At 45.4% G+C, this 17,688-nt stretch overlaps 1 protein-coding gene across 9 annotated transcripts in view; it reads right to left on the bottom strand.

Moving 5' to 3' along the window:
* KIFC3 (kinesin family member C3) overlaps nt 1-17,688 on the bottom strand; it is a 104,906-nt gene that overhangs the window by 54,528 nt on the left and 32,690 nt on the right. For 2 of the 9 annotated variants that reach the window (XM_056811865.1, XM_056811877.1), the window contains exons 1-2: nt 11,598-11,750; nt 597-655 (exon numbers count right to left, since the gene is read on the bottom strand). Coding sequence is in view for 6 of the 9 variants with exons in the window: in XM_056811852.1 (XP_056667830.1) it covers nt 697-895 (199 nt within the window). In the remaining 3 variants the exon portion in view is untranslated. The other 7 variants (XM_056811852.1, XM_056811857.1, XM_056811871.1 and 4 more) reach the window with 6 other exon arrangements.

The raw sequence follows: 17,688 nt of genomic DNA, 5'->3' as shown, positions 1-17,688 counted from the left end.
GTCCCCTAGCATCGAACACAGAGGCCGGTATGACCCAGAAAGAGAAATCAGATGAGCTGCCTGAGGAGTTCGAGGCTCAGGCGGCAGATGAGATGAGCCACACTGGGACTGGCTCCCTTCCACTCCCCTTTGCCCGATCGCCCATTCCAGCGCCTGGCACTAAGTACCGTGGAGAGAGCCGAGCACGAGGACCCCTGTAGAACCCCCCAGAATGGCCGTGGGTTGCCCTGGATCATTCCCAGGCCACTCTGAACACGACCCACAAACAGAGCCCAGGGCAGGATCAAATATCCCAAGCCTGCGAAGAAAACATTAACCAGACACTTCACTTACCTTGTTTACGAGGCAGAGGAGGACTAAAGGGAGCGAGCAAACCCAAGAGCTTCCAGGTGAAGGACAAAGGGAAGCAGGCTAGGGCCACCTGGGCAGGTCAGACATCACACCTTTTTGTTTGGGGGAGGCTCTGGGATTTTGAAAGCTTAACCTTCCTTTCAAGCCTGCCTTGCAGTCGGAAAAAGAAAGGAGGCTACCCGGCTTCACGGAGAGACTCAGCTATAGCTCTTGGGCAGCTCACTGGTTAGTTACCCTGTAATTACCTGCCTGCTTATGACTGGGTCTAGGATTCAGTGGGAAACTTTAGTCTCATCTCTGGTATCTGGAGGAAAAAAAAAAAACATTTTAAAAATGCGGACTCACCAGTTCTCCACCTCCCCTGGCTGGCGTGTGGGAAAGGGCGGGAACACGGGGAGGCGGGGCCGGCCATCACAGGATCCCCACTGTCCTGGGCACAGCTTCCTTTCCACGGGGCCCTGGCAGAGGAAGCAGTGCCCGGATTCCAGGTCTTTAGAGATTTAATCATGGCACGGGGTTCAAAGGCCCACAGGCTCCTGGGGACCTGAGGAGGAGGAGGAGGAGAAAGGATGTAGCAAGGGTGGGCAGCCCGATCCCCCATTTAGGTAGCCAGGAGCTGGCTTCAGAAAGAGCCACTGCTTTAAAAATGTCTACACTGAGGAAGGAGCCTTCTGGGCCAGGGTCTGGGGACCCGTCACCTGATCTGGGGCCAGAGAACAGCTGAAACTGCTTCTCCCAGAGCCCTCCAGCTGGGTCCCTCCCTGGGTGACCAGACACAACTAAGCAAGAAGCACTTGGGGGGCCTGGGACTGCGTCCAGGCTCTTGTCCCTAATGAGGTGGGCCTTTTCTCAGGGGCTGCCTCTTCTTTGGCCTTTATTTCCTCAAGGAGGTCACACGAGACAATCCCTCCACAAGGGCCCTTCCGGCTTTCAATCTCAAGAAGGAACCGGAGGGTCCAAGCCAAAGGCGAGGGGATAAACCAGTTTAGTGAATTAATGAGAGCCAATCTTCATTATCCTGGTTCAGTTGGACTCGTCCCAGGGAGATCGCTTGGGAAAAAAGAAGGCCTCCGAGATAGTATGCCCTGTCCATCTTTGACTCCACTCTGTCTCAGTGTCTCTACCCTGAGGCATGGTGGTGAGAGACGGGTTTAACTCTACAAAATGTATTCTGGGGGAAAAAATAATAGCTAATTTTCTATAGTGCTTTACAGCTTACTTAGTCAGTCAATAAGCATTTTTTAAACCCTTACCTTCTTCTGTCTTAGTGCTAATTCTAAGATAGATGAGCCACAAAGGCTAGGCAATTGGGGTTTAGTGACTTGCCCAGGGTCACACAGCTAGTAAGAGTCTGAGATCATATTTGAACCCAGGACCTCCTGACTCCAGACTGAGCTCTCTAGCTGCCCCTTCAATAGGTATTTCTTAAGTGCCTACTCTATTCCAGACACTTGGCTAAATGACTTGCAAAGATCTCATTTTATCTTCCCAATATCCATACCTAAGTAAGTGTGATGATTATGCTTGTCTTACAGATGAAGAAACTGAGATAAACAGTGCTTCAATGACTTGCCCAGAGTTACACAGTTATTTAGTACCTAGGGAGGATTTGAAGTCAGGATTTCCTGGCTCCCTAACCATTGAACTACCCAGACACCTTTAAAAAAGTCATTTGTCAATGAATTTTTATAAATCAAACCCTCTTTTCCCATTCCTCAACTTTATAAATTCCCAGAAAATTTAGTTCCAATTTTTATGTCAGTTAACAAGGACTGACAACATCAAATTGTTTGGAGCCCCAACCAATGAGATGGTATTTACAAAGTCCTTAGCACAGAGCCCAGTACATGGTAGGTGCTATATGAATACTAGCTAGTCTCATTATTAGCATCCTAAAGTGGGGAGGGACTTGGAGTCACCTAGCCCAATCTTTGAATTATACTGTTCAAAAAATTAAGAACCTGCTAGATAAAGTGACTTTCCTAAGGCCATACGAATAGTAAGTAGAAGAGGCAGAATTTGAAGTCAAGACTCTGACCCAAAGTCCAGCAATCTACAAGAGAGGATCCTTCTTAGAGGGGACAATGGAAAGAAAGCCAGAAGAGAGTAGATGGGGAAGGACTGGAGGCTTGATTGACTCTGGGGAGACGTACAATCAGCAGCAACGGCTCTCATTTCCCACAACTGATCTGAAGCATATACAGTGAATGGGTCCCCCATCATATGGACCGCTTACTAGAGAGGAGCAATGCCAATGCCAATAGGCATTTGTTTATCACCCACTATGTGCCAGTGTTGGGAACCCACAAAATGAAAAAAGCCCTCAATGAACTCCCAATCTAATGGAACCCTGATGGGAAGGAGTCCCAAGAAAAGGGGCGTGATAGACATGGAACCCTGGAGGATTCCATCATAGATGATGGAATACGCCAGCAGTCTGGTGGCTGGCACTGAGTTGGGAGTAGTGAGAAGAGAAGTCCATCCACCAAAGGGAAGAGCCTCGATTCACTCCCAGGATGTTGGAACCTGGCACAACCTCCTTCATCTCATGAAGGTTCTCATTTCATTCTCTTCCAATCCTTCCTCTACTTCTTCAACCTCAATAAATTTCCGATGTCATCAATGGGAGTACTCCCTCCACTGGAGCAGATTACAACCCATCTATCCTTCATGCTAAGTGACTCTTGGCCACATCCCGCCATCAATCACCCACAATGCCGAGCGCCTTCTAGGTCTCTAAGCATCACTCAGGTACCAACACAGCCAGCAGGCAGCCAGGCTGTTAACCCTGGCCTGTGCCACATAATGGGTCCATCTCCTTCCCGGGTGACAAATTGCTCTGCAGCCATCTTTCATACTGTTTCCTGAGCCCAGTTATACTCCACTCTTCACTTCCCCATAGCTCTCTGGGTAACCAGTTTGATCCTTCATAGACGGGGCTATTCTGTGACTCACAGCATCCATGGTTGGAAAACTACCAAGATTTAAAAGATGAGCTTTTGTTTCAGGGAGAAGCTGAGGAATCAGTACAAGAACTGGCCAGTTTTGCAAAGATAAGCCAGCCCATTCTCCTCCTCCCATCCAATTCTGTGCCTGACCCACCATGGAGCAATGGTCCCTGTCCAAACAGCCAATCTATTAAGTATTTATTAATTACTGAACAAATAAGGGACCCCGTGCTGGGCAGTGGGGAGACAGAAACTCAACAAAAACCAAATCCCTGACTTGGTGGAGCTTCTATAAAATACACGCTCCTGTGGTCCACTTCACGGGCCAAATAGTATAGCATTCTTCACTTGGTTTTGGTTTTATTTCCCCAGGTGGATGTTATGCCAAAACCTTTGGGATGACTGTGAATCCCATTTAGGGGGCTCAAAAATATTGGGGGATTTGAGGCAAACACCACAGTGGCACTCACGTCTGGGATACCTTCCTGCCTGAAGCAGGTCTTCTTAACCTGGGATCCATTCATGCATCTTCATGGACCTGTAGAATATTGTTTGCAGAGCTTGCCCACTCTATTCATGGATTTTCAATAAGGATATCCTTGATACGTGTGTCAATTATCCTCATAAAGATTTTATAGAGTCAACAAAGTGGACATATGGACTAATGTGCTCTTGGCAGCCTTTCTCAGCCACCATTCAGTGGAGGAATAGGTTTCCCCAGAAAAGATTTGGTATCTCTCCCACTTGGGTATATCTTGATAATTAATACAGTTACTTCTCCTGGCTTTCTTCCCTTATTTCTTCTTCTCGGGGAGCACATTGGGAAGTCCAAGTGGATGCTGTCCCTCCTAACACTGATGAACAAATTAGAATATTATATGACCTTGATATTTCATTCTTTATGTTGGGTATTCTTTTTCCAGCTTCAACTTTTTCTCTAAAAAAAAAAAATCCTTATCGTCTACCTTGGAACAGATATTAAGTATTGGCTCCAAGGCAGAAGCAACTGAGGTTAAGTGACTTACCCAGGGTCAAACAGCTAAGAAGTGTCAGAGGCCATATTTGAACCCAAGTCCTACCATCTATAGTCCTGGGGTTCTATCCACTGAGACACCTCATTGTCCCCAGATCTTTAAAAGAAGGTTGCTAACGCTCACTCTCTCTCTTTCTTTCTACTCTGTGGATCATGTCAGGACTATTCAAAATTCTCCTGAAAAGAGGAGAGGAGAGGGACCACCCTTCCCCCAATGGAGTGACATGGAATAGGCTCCCATATGGTAGCTAGAGTAGGCCAAGAGAGCTAAGCCTGAAATTTGGAGACTCTAGTTACATTTCTCACCTTGTGCTCCCTGCCCTAAACATACATAAGAACACAGTAATCCCAAGATGGAGGTGTCTATCCTGGGAAGCAACCTGGTAAATCCCAGAATTCTAGAGGTTGACGGGCCCCTTGATTGGCACCGACTATCATCGGGGGTATTTAGCTTCAGAAAGAAATGAACTCCAACAAGGGTTGGAGCTCAACCCAGGGCCTGATTTGCCAGATAACATAGACCTAGAATAAACTATTTGGACGGTGCAAATCCAAGGTGAAATGTAGGGTGCCTATTCATCAGCCCTACAAATTGCAACACTTCTTGATGTTCTAAATATCATTTTTCCAGTAAAGTATGAGTAGTTATAAATCACTATATCCTATAAATCACTAAGTCTGTCAAAGCACACCTATGAGTCTATATTTAGCATTTCTTTAGGATGGAATAAATAAATAGCTGTCCCATATCTGATTTATATTGTTCACTGAGCACCTATCGTTACTTCCCTTTTAGGGGGAGACCCTCAACCCAAACCAAACCTGAGCCTTAAGTCATTTTCACAACAAAGAACCAAAGAGTAGGAGAAAAGTCATCTAGCCACTTTCATTACTGACTAAGCAACCCCAGGACTTCATCTTCCTCCTTAGGTGAGAGGGAGGAGGTGCAGGGTCCCAGCTCCCCAAGCCCACCAATATTCCTTGTTACTCTTAGTCTAGAATTTAAGGTCCTCCATATTCTAGCACATTATTTCACATCAGCACCTCTCTCACATTCCCCATTTCAGCCAAACGAGACTGTATATTGTTCCCCAGATTTGACATTCCATCCTTGACCTCCATGTCAAGTTGTCGCCATACCTGGTATAAACCATTATGGTGGCCCATGGGGCTCAGTGACTTCTCTAGCCTCTCTCTCTCTCAAAGGATATTCAAGTTCTACCTCAAGGGCACTTAGGCATTGTTCAAGGCCCCTAGGACTCTGGGAACAGCAAGAAGTCTTCCTAAGCACCAAGAAGTTGCTTCCAGAATTCTGAGTTTCCATGGCAATGCCAGTGGGTGAGGCAAGGCAGGTTCCATCGTCATGCACTCTCTTCTCATCTCAGAATTTTTAGCTTCTTTTTTAAGTCTCCACTCAGGTTCTACCTCCTCATGGAAACCTTCTCTGGGTCTCCAACTTGTGTTTTCCTCCCTGCTCAAATTAACTTGTATTAGCACGATATTTATCATCGCCCACCCGTGTAGAATGCAAACTCTGGAGAAAGGATCTGTATCATATTTGCCTCTGTGATTCCACACATATGAAAAGTTGAAGCTTAATAAATGTTGGCTTACACAAAGTCGGAGCTTAATAAATGCTGAATCAAGTCAAACCAAGCAAGTAGATAACAAAGAAGCCAAGAGGAAGGAGAAGGAAGCGTTGGGTGGGATAGCTCAAGTAAAGAGACCTCTAAAGTGAAAGAATCGGATTAGGGCGGCAGGGGTGTCAAACCCAAAGAGAATGGGAGCCCTCAGCAGTACATCTGGATCCCAGCAGGCCCATACTGACTCAGAAAGCCACACAGGAACATTGTCTGTGTTTAGTTGTATTTTCGTTTATTTTTGCTAAATACTTCCCAATTACATTTGAATGTGGCTTGGCCATGCTTGACTTTTCACAGCCAGCAGGTCCTGGTCATTTATTTGATCCCTCCGGACAAGATGACCTCAGAGATCCTTTCCATCTCCAGAGACAGGATCCCAGGAGATCCAAAGGATAAAGAAGGGTCACCTGATGACCACACACTGATTAAATAGGGAATTCTCCACTCAATGTACAAATTAATTAGAAAGGGGGAAAGGGGAGGCAATGAACATTTATTAAGCATCTACTCTGTGCTAAGCCTCCCCAGGGCAGTGAGGTGACTTGGTGGATAGAGCACTGGGTTTGGAATCAGGAAGACTCGTCATCATGAGTTCAAATCTAACCTCTGATACTTACTAGCTGTGTGGCCCTAAGCTAGTCCCGTAACCTTGTTTGCCTCCATTTCCTCCACTGTAAAATGAACTGAAGAAGGAAACGGCAAACGACTCCACTGTCTTTGCCAAGAAAACTTCAAATGATGTCAGAGAGAATTGGACACAACTGAAAATGATGGAACGACAAATGTGCCAAGTACTGTGCTAGGTGCTTTACAGATATTCTCATTTGAGTCTCACAACAACCTTTCAAGGCACGTATTGTTATTATCTGCATTTTATGCTTGGAGAAACTGAGGCAGAAAGAAGCAGGGAAGTGATTTGCCCAGGGTCACTCAGCTAGTAGATATCTGAGGTTGGATTTGAATTCTGATCTTCTTGACTCCAGATCCAGGGCTCAATCCACTTTGCAGCCTATGGTTAAAGGTTATCCACTTTGCAAATCATCTGGTTGCATGACTTCAAGCAAGTCATACAATTTCTCTTTGTACTAACTTTCTCTTCCATAAAATTAGAATAACAATAGGAATAATAATAATTCTCTGGGTCGCAGTAAGGCTCCGATGAGCTCATGAATGTACTTTGAAAAGCTCAGAATGCTGCTGAAATACAAGATATAATCATTACTGTGCAGAGGAAAAGCAAAATATATGAACACACCAGGGTAAGCAGTCTCATTCTGCTCTTACAAGCTGGATGCCAAGGGCTAAGTCAATTCACTTAGATGGGGCAGCTCTGAACTTAAGAGTTAGGAAACCTTCAGCCTGAATCCTGATTCAAGACTTCTCCTAACTATGTGAATCTGGGCAAGTCTCGTCTCTTCATTTCTAAAATGGGGATGATTAGGATAGTACCAACATCACAGGGTTCTTATAAGATTGAATGAGGCAGGGGGCCTAGAGACCCAAGGTCCTGGGTTCAAATCTGAACTCAGACACTTCCTAGCTGAGAGACCCTGGGCAAGTCACTTAACCCCCATTGCCTAGCCCTTACCACTCTTCTGCCTTAGAACCTTTCTAAGATGGAAGGTAAAGGTTTAAAAAAATTGAATGAGACAACACAAAGGAAGTCTTTTATAAGCCTTAATGGGCCTCATGTAAATGCTGGTTTTCTTTATTATTCCCTGAGCCCCAGTTTTCTCATCAGAAAAGTGGGGGTAAGATTGCCCTCCCTATCTCTCACAGAGACACTGCTTGGGGAAGGGCTTTAAAAAATGTAAACATGGGAGTTACTCTAATTATTATTGGCTGGAGAAGAATAAGGTGAATGACAGCTGACCTGGGCCTTTGGGGATCATGGTTGGGCACCTGCCTCCAATATGGCAGCCAACCAGAGATTCCAGAGGGACCGCTTGATTCAGGTGCCCTATGGCTGATGACTGGTGGGATGACCCAGGGAAGAGGGGGAAGGCTGCTGTCAGAAGGTGGGAGAAAACTACCCAAGCTTGGGTCAGAGAAACCTCCGGGAAAGAAGGCACAAAGAGGAAGGGGTGTCTCTGCCAGATAGCAGACAGGAAGAAACAGCAGAATTTAGCAACTGGCTGGATGTGAGAGGTCAAGAGCCTCAAGGAATCTAACATAACTTCAAAGCCTTGAGCCAAGAGAACAAGACTCTTTCCACTAAGTCAGTCCCCTAGACCTTTGTTAGTTTAATGATCACCTGGACCGACCTTCTGGTTAAGACAAGTAATGGGCCAGGAACCTAACCAGATGGGTGTGAATGTTCCCCTAAACACAGGCGGATCCCAACATCTAGTTGGAGAAGGGAACACAGAGATTCAAATCTGAGGCAGCCTCGGTTTGAGGGAGTGGCACCATGGAGGTCAAGATAGGGTGGCCAATCCTTAGAGCCAACCCACTGCCTCCTTCCCAATTGGCCTCAGAAGTCACTGGCCTCACCTGGTTCAAGGAGAAGATGGAAAACCAACAACAGACTAGCAGGGCATGGGAATATATTCTCCCCAGGTTTTGGGTGCTGATGAACCCTGGGGGAAGGGTTGGGGGAAGGTGGAGAATGTACTTTGGTTTCTGCTCCAGTTTCTGAAGTAAGAAGGTGAATGTGCTGACTCTGTCCAGATCAAGGAAAAAGGTCTGGAGGGATGTTAGAAAAATAATCTCAGCAAACAACTCTACAAATGAGGTACCTAGAAAGTAGGTATGTGAGCTTAGCCAAGTCACTTTTGTGCCTTGGTTTCCTTATCTGTAAAATGTATGGCAATAGGGGCAGCTAGGTGGCATAGGGGATAGAGAGCTAGACCTGGAGTCAGGAGGATCTGAGTTCAAATCAGACCTCAGACATTTCTTAGCTGTGTCCCCCTGGACAAGTCACTTAACTGCTTTGTGCCTCATTCTTGTGCTTCTGCCTTAGGCAGAAAGTAAGGGTTTAAAAAAAATATGAGTGATCAAATGAGATAACACATCCAGCACTTTGCAAAACCTTAAAGGACTATATAAATGCTGCTTATTGTTATTATTATTCAATATGTCCAACTGTGCTAGGGACCAGGATTACAAAGGTGGGTGAAGTATTGACCCTGCTGCTGACATTCCACTATATGAGGGGGAAATATCATACATGAAAAACTGTGATTAAAGAACAGAATGAGAAGTACTTTGTCCTGGCTGGACCACACATGTGTGGGATGAGGTTCTGTTCTGGCTGCCAGATCTTGGTCAAATCACTGGTAATCAGGAAAGCATTTGGAGAGGGCAAAGATCAGATGGAAGACCTGGGGCTGTTCAGCCAAGAGAAGGAGAAGATTTAGCGGCAAAGTCATAGAAGTTTTTCAAGTACTGGAAGAAGGTCTGCTGTGAAAAGAGGGATTCAGCTTGGTCTACTTGGCCCAGAGGACAAAAATGGAGGTATTGTGTTTGGAAAGAAGTGGATTTGGGCTTTAGATAAGGACAAAGCTTCCTAACAAATGGTGTTCAGTCTTGTGACAGCATTTGGTGTTTTCTTGGCAAAGATACTAGAGTGGTTTATCATTTCCTTCTCTAGCTCATTTGACAGATGAGGAAACTGAGGCCAACAGGGTTAAGTGACTTGTCCAGGGTCACAGGGCTAGTAAATGTCTGAGACTAGATTTGAACTCATGGAGATGAGTCTTCCTGACTTAAAGCCTGGTACTCTATCCACTGTACCACCCCATTTGCCCTTTCCTAACAATTTGAGTTATCCAAGAATAAAAAGGCTGCCTGGGTAGGAGTAGGCTCTCTCTAGATGGAAATCTTTGGGTCTTAAAGAGTCCATGTTAGACCTTTTGTAGGGTAGGTTATAGCAAAGAAGTACAAGGTGAAAGCAATGGCCTCTGAGGTCCCTTCCAACTCTGAGCTCCTCTGATTCTGTAAAGTGGGAAGGGGAGACCCAAGCAAGAGAAACTTAAGGAGTAGGACATCACTTTCAAATGGTTGAGGTCAGATAAGAAAGACTTCCTAGAGAAGGACAGTGCAGGTCCTTGAAGGAAGGAATGGAATTCAAAAGATGGCTATCAAGGTGGGAGGTGTCCAGAGATTGAGGAAGGTAAAAGGCACATAAATGGGAGAGGAAAAGATTGTTAAAGAGACCTAGAATAGGGGGCAGGGAGATAGCTCAGTGGAATGAGTTGGGAGGTCCTGGGTTCAAATTTGACCTCAGATACTTCCTACCTGTGTGACCCTGGGCAAGTCACTTAACCCCCATTTCCAAGCCCTTATTGTTCTTCTGCCTTGGAACCATACACAGAACTGATTCTAAGACTAAGGGTTTAAAAAAAAAGAAACTACTCAAATTAGCCTGGAACTCAATTAGACTGGAACGCATTCTATAGATGGGGTGTAAAGCTCAATCAATCCATAAACACTTATTTAAAACAATGCGGGAAAGATAGGTTGGAGCCAGATTCTGAAGGCCTTGAATGTCAAAGCCAGGAATTTATACTCTTGATAGGCACTGAAGATTTTTTGAGGAGAGAAATTGCTATGAGCAAAACAACAACAACAACAAAAAGCAGCAAGTGGACAGTGGAGTCGAGAAGCATCTGGAGAAGAAAGAAGACTAGAAGGAGGGAAGTCAAGAGATTGTTCTAATAGCTTAGGACAGAAGAAATGAGGGCCTAAACTAGAGAAAGGAAGGGATGGAGATATTGTGGAGGAAATGAAGGAGGGCTCTCACCTTACAAAAGAATGGAATGGAGAGAAAGGAGGCGCACACCCCCTCCATTCCTAAGACATCCCGTGCACCAATTCCAAATGGCCAGATGCCCTCCTTTGAAAATACCCTGAGAGAAGGCCTTCCCTTGGCCCTCTTCCATGTACACCTTCAATAACCAGGCTGTGTGCAGGGAGCTGGCTGCCCAAGGAAAGCACAATACGCTGTCCGACTAGGACACCCCTGCACCGCGGACGCAGAATGGCCGAGGCCCCCAGTTAGTGTCTACAAGGGCCTCATCTTGAGACGTGCAGCCCAAGGGAGAGGCTGGCCCAGACCTCCTTCACTCAGATCCTCCTTCACTCAGATCACCCAAGAAGGACCTCAGCAATCGCCCCCCACCCCGCAAGGTACCCACTGGGGACCTGGCCAGCCTCCCCGACTCCCTCCAGTAAGGGAATTTAAACAGCTCAGCCGCCAGGAGAGAAGGCTTTGAAGCATTAATTAGCCCCGCCCCTCTCTCCCCAACTGCAGCTTAATCCCGCTAGGATGAAAATGCTGGGGGGCGCGGTGGGGTAGGGTGGGGGGGCTTATCTTGGTGTCCTTTTCAGAGAGCATGGCTCCTTCCTACCCCCGCAACCCCTCCATTCACCGGGCTGCAGCAGGACCTCGGGGCCGGGGTTTGCAAGGGGAATGCCCCTGGGGGTGTCCCTGGGAAAGGCAGCCGGCCCCGGAAGGATCCCCCGGAGCGGCCCCTGGGGTAGGGGTTGGGGGTGGGGAAGGGGAAGAAAGCTAAACCGGAGCTGAGCTGGAGTCGGAAAAGCCCTGATCCTCCCCACACACACACTTCCTTGCACTCCTCCCCCCTATCCAAGGTAGAGGCACCAAGGCCAGTGACTCACCTGGTCCCCGCCGCCTAGCCCCGGGTCCCTCCAGGGTGGCAACAGCTCCCCTAGCCCAGGGGGAGGAGTTACAGGGCACTGCCTGCGCTGGCATCCCCAAGCCCGGTCGGCCGGCCGCCGGTAAGAAGCTGGAATGTCACCCAGTTGTCTCTGACCTCCCCCCACCCCACCCCACCCCCTTACACGTTCCACAGGAAATGATTAACTCGAACGGCTGCTGGTTCCCATGGTAACCGGCTCTCAACACTTGGAGACGTTCTTCGGGGCCGGAGGCGGGCGAGCAGCCAGCGGCTGGGGAAAAGAGCTGGAGAACGGAGCCGGGGGGCACCCTGAGCCCGTCCCCCCAGAGGTGCTCACGTCTGCACACCCCTGCCACACCCGCGAGGCGCGGCAGTCTCAGAACGGCCCCTTCTCCCCAGCCCCCCACCCTCCCCCACTCCCCAAAGCAAGGCAGGCCAAGGCAGGCGGGGCAGGTAAGGAAGAAAGACACAAACTCCTGTGACCTCGGAGGAGGAGAGCGGGGCAATGACGGACCCCCCAGCAACTCCTGGATCAGCCCAGGGGACCCCCACCAGAGCCGGGAATAGCCATTCCCCCCTACCGCGCCCCCAGACTAAATCTGCTTAAGAGGACCTTAAACCCGGGAGACGAGAATGACAGCTGACCCTTAGGAGCTGCAACTCTGGGAGCCTCGGCTCTTTGTCTCCTAAACAGTGCCCTATTTGATTCTGGAGACCGCAGCAATATTTCCCCTCTGGGCTGTGGAAGGAGGAGAAAGAAAGAGACTTCACATGCAGGCTGAATGATGATTCTCCTGGAGACGGCGTGGGGGTGGGGAGGAGCGGCGCGGCTTCAGCTGCTCCCCTTAGCCTGCCAGGTAAAAAAGAGGGAAGAAAAGACCTCTGAGATGCCCAGAGTTACCCACTTAAAGGCTGGGGTTGGCTGCGGCGGCTGCCGCCCCGGCTCCGTACAAGAGAGAGAATTGTCTGGATTGGGGCCCTGGGCTGAAAGTCAAGAACCTTGATCAAAGCGAAGCCCTGCCTGGACTGCCAATTATTTTGGCCATCAGGGCTTCTGTTTGCTCCAATGGAAAATAATTTGTTTGCTTAGAAAATGTGATCTATACAAAGCTACTTGGGGAAGAGGCATCAGTCAATACATATGGAAAATGTCATCAGTAATTTCTTGCATTTGTAGGTTCATGAGCCTTTCCCTCTCCTGACAGATTGTACCCACTCTATGACTTAGTAAGTGATCTTAGAGAGTTCCAAAAACCAGAAAATTCTTTAGCCTGCTTCCATGCCTGGTGCAGGGTTCTCCAAATTTAACTAGGTCGCTCCTCAGAGCCAAGAAGCAAAAAGTCTCCAAATTTAAAAAGGGTTTTCTTTCTCTTTTCTTTCTTTCTCTCTTCGTTTCTTTTTTCTTTCTTCCTTTATCTCTTTCTTCCTTGCTCTCTCCCTTTCTCTCCTTCCTCTCTCTCTCCTTCCTCTCTCCTCCTTCCTTCCTTTTTCTTTCTTTCTTTCCTTCTTTCTTTCTCTCTCTTCCTTCCTTCATTTCCTTCCTCTTTCCCTTTCTCTCTTTCCTGTCTCTCACCTTCCTCTTTCTCTCTTCTTTCCTTCCTTCCTCTCTGTCTGTCTGTCTGTCTGTCTTCCTTCCTTCCTTCCATTCCTCCCCAACTGGACTATTAAAAAGAAGGAAAAATTAAATTTTATATATATATATATATATATATATATAGTACATTTTAAATCTTCCCCTCTCTATAACACCTTCAGTCTTTTGAGGGAGGTCTCCATTGGTAGCAGCTATTCAGGCATAGTCTTTTTTTTTTTAACTTTTCTGTTTTAAAATCCATATTGTATATAACAATAAGGACTGAACAATGGGGGTTAAGTGACTTGCCCAGGGTCACACAATTAGGAAGTATCTGAGACATGTTTGAACCCAGGACATCCTATCTCTAGGTCTGGCTCTCAATCCACTGAGCCATCTAGCTGCCCCCTACCACATATTCTTTGGGAACTCCTGGTCCCCTCCATACCACAGTTCAATGCTTCATCTTTGGTAAAGATTGTTAGAAATAGAGTTGGGGATCATTTACTGATAAGGACCCCCCACAGAAGTTTTCTCTGTTGGTTTGATCATGACCTACAGATGACTCTGGCTTCTCAAAGTCAATAACCAAGAACTCCCAACTCTAGAAAGTCTTTTAAAGGTGGAAATGGCACAAGTAAAGGCCTACCAACAGATTTTATGCTTTTCATCTGAGGATCTGTCTAGTTAAATTCTCTGAGGCTGGCCCCTGAGTGATGAATTTCTAAGCCACAATAACTGATGCCTGAAATATTGCAAGGATCCTGATGTTTTCCCAAAAAAAAAAAAAAACTGTTTTCTAATCTTATTTTATTTATTTTTTTCATTTAAAAAAAATTTCCTGAGGAGTCCACAAGCTACACCGGATTGCCAAAAAAGTCCATGGTACACAGGCAAAACCTTTAAGAATTCCTGGTCTAGAGGGTTCTAATTAGGTGAGATCTCATCGTTTTTGTTCTAGAAGGATGCCCTGATGAGGAACTTCCTCTCCTAATGGAGGTACATATCTTCTCTGCCATTCAGAGTTTTCTAGAGTACTGAGGAGGTAAGAGGCTTATCATGAGTCACAAAGTCAATTTTAAGTCTTTGTGTCTCTGAGGCTATCTCTTTATATCTCCTTACGTCTCTTCTTTTAGTTCAAGTACCACTTTTTATTAGAGGCAGCTGGGTGGTACAGTGGATGGAGTGCCAGGCCTAGAGTCAAGAAGACTTATCTTTGTGAGTTTCAGTCTGGCCTCAGACATTTACCAGCTGAGTGACCCTGGATAAGTTACTTAACTCTGATTGCCTTAGTTTCCTCATCTGTAAAATGAGCTGGAGAAGGAAATGGCAGACTACTCCAGCTATGTGACCCTGAACAAATCACTTAACACTGTTGGCCTCAGTTTCTTCATCTGTCAAATGAGCTCTAGAAGAAAATGGCAAACCACTTCAGTATCTGCCAAGAAAATCCCAAATGGGGTCACAATGAGTCACAACTCAGCAACAAGCACTTTTTATTAGGTTTCATACTTTTTGAGAGTAAAGTTCAGTAGAAAGAACCCTTGGTTGATATGATTGAAAGAATTGAGGGGCAAGCTAAGTAGCACAAGAATAAGTGCTAGGCCTAGAGTTGGGAAGATCTGGGTTCAAATCTGTCCTTATCCATTTCCTAGCTTTGTGACCCTAGGCAAGTCACTTAACCCTGCTTGTCTAGGCTTTGCCTTTCTTTCTTAGAGATATTACTAAGAAAGTAAGGGGAAAAGAAAGAAGAAAAAAAAGAAAGGAAGGGAGGGAAGGAAGGAGGAAGGAAGAAAAAGAGAGAGACACAGAGAGACAGAGAGAAGCAGAGGCAAACAAAGAGAGAGAATTAGATCTGACACTTTGGGGATTTATCTTTAAAGACCAACAATAAAGACCTAGCTGTATTTGGGAGGTTTGACATTTATTTCAATAGCTTCTCTGCTATTATTAGCATCAACTAATTTTTAAAAAGCCAAGTAAAGAGGAAAAGGAAAGCAAGGAAGGGGGAGGACTAAGCATTTTATGGATCCAGATTAAGAAGAAATCTTTAGCTGGAAATGCTGAAAAGAAATATTACACAATTTTTATTTTTCATCTCTGGTGTGTGTGTGTGTGTGTGTGTGTGTGTAGGTTAGCTGCCCTTGAAAACATGACATAAGTCATCACTCACTAGTAGAGTTGAAGATGCTCGTAGAACCCCGTCAACTTTTTTATGGCTACCTTGGAAGAACATGACAAATTCCAGAGGAAATGTTTCGAGAGCCAAGAATTCCACTTGGGAGCAGCCCAGAAGACCTTGTTGACAGGATGCCATTATTCCTTTTTTGTTCATTGTTGGCCACTCCCACCCCCCCATCCCCATTCACTTATGTGATGCTCTCGTATAGCCAATAGACAAATCAGACCCTAAGTAGGAAAGGTCTAAAGCTCAGCAGTTGTCACACATTGCTCATTGGGCATCTAAATGGCACTGTAGATCAAGCCTGGAGTCAGGAATCCCTGTATTCAGATCCAACTCAGACACTTACTTTATGACCCTGGACAAACCACTAACCTCAGTTTTCCCAATCACAAAATAGCACCTGCCTCCTGAGGCTGTGTGAGGATCATATGAGATAATATTTGTAAAGCACTTATTAGCCCAATGCCTGGCACATAGTAGGTGCTAAGTACTTACTCCCTTTCCCTCACCTAATTAAATCAAAGTCACAGCATCCATTCTTGGGTAGGCTAATTCATTTTGTTCCATTCCTTAGCCACAGATTGTACCCTGCCTGGAGCTGATCAACTCATAAAAGCATGTTCTGTCTCACATGGAGAGCAAATAAAATATCATGGAGAAATTAGCAAAAATCTCTTCCCACCAATGGGAATAATGGACCCTAAGGTTAGTGGATAAGCAGTGTTATTTTGGTATACAAACATCACATTAATGGGAAAGGGTCTGAGAGGGTTCATTGTATATAGTCAACAAGCCCTCATTCTAAAAGAGAGGCCATAACACACACCCCAGAAAGGGCAAGAAGCCCTTGACCAGAAGGAAGATGAGAAGCAATGGGTAGAGACTTCAGAGGAGCAGTTTGGCTCAACATAAGGGGAATTTCCTAATAATTCAAGCTATCCAACATGGATCAGGTGCCTTGGGAACTAGTTAGTTGCCCATCACTGGAGTCTTCAGGAGTCAAAGAAACCAAAGGAAATTCCTGACCATAAATGGTAAGCACTGAAATCCATGTTTATTGACTGATCAGAGTGTAAGAGGATCATGAAAAAATAATCAACATAATAATTAAAAGATTAATTCATCAAAATTCAATTTAAAAATATTTTCTAACCTCAGCCTCAATTTTATTGCTATCATTCAGTTGTTTCAGTTCTGTCTGACTCTTTGTGACCCCATTTGGGGTTTCCTTGGCAAAGATACTTGAGAGTGGTTCATCCTTTCCTTCTCCAGCTCATTTTATGGATAAGGAAACTGAGGCAAACAAGGTGAAGTGACTTGTCTAGGGTAAATGAATGAGGCCATATTTGAACTCAGGAAGATGAATCTTCCTGGCATCAGGTCTAGCACTCTATCCACTGTACCAATTTAGAGAGAAATTGTAAAAGTAATGATAATAATAGCAAGCCTTTATATGGAGGGCTAAGGTTGTAAAGCTCTTTATATATATTAACTTGTTTGATCCTAAATATTTAAGGCACAGCATACCACAACATGCAAATGATTATTATAAAGAGCGTCACTAAATAGTTATTTGCAGTTGGAGAGCTCTGAAGCTGGAATGTTAAGAAGTTTTATTTTAAATAATCTGAACTCAGTTAAGCCATTTCCTTCAAACATCAGTCTAAAAGCTACCCCTAGAACAACACATTCCTTTTGTTACAGAAAAGAAGAATCACTTTCTTAATTGACAAGCATTCAGTAAGTCCTACTATGTGTCAGACACTGTTCTAGGACCTGCTCAGAGTGAAAATATAAGAGTCAATGGAGTTTCTATCCTAATTAGTCAAGACACCCTTGGGAACACCATGGGGAGAACCAAGAAGCAGAATGATTTCTCTGTCCCCACCAAAGATATTATTTATTTTTCCTAGTGAAGATCTCCCAAATCTTCCATTGAAGAGGGTGTCCAAAGAAGCCATCTATACTTCTCTGGACTTCATCATGCTCCTGGACCAGACACCTCCCGCCTACTTTTCATCTTTTTGTACATTGTCTTGCCCCATTTGACTGTGAGCTCTGTGAAGGCAAGGACTGTCTTTGCATTTCTTTGTATATCCAGCACTTAGCATAGTACCTGGCACACAGTAGGCATGTAATAAATATTTATTGATTGGCCTGCCTAAATACTACTATCACTACTGATGCTGCGACTACTGCTGCTGCAGTTATTACTATTACTACTAGATGGTATTTACAAAACATTTCTAGGTATACTAAATATTTTTTATATGTATTATCTCATTTAATCCTCTTGTCTGCCCTATGAGATAG

This window comes from Monodelphis domestica, chromosome 1 (genome assembly GCF_027887165.1).
Source record: "Monodelphis domestica isolate mMonDom1 chromosome 1, mMonDom1.pri, whole genome shotgun sequence".
Taxonomy (NCBI): Eukaryota; Metazoa; Chordata; class Mammalia; order Didelphimorphia; family Didelphidae; genus Monodelphis; species Monodelphis domestica.
Note: the sequence above shows the minus strand (reverse complement) of the source record. Positions and strands in the feature narration are given on the sequence as shown.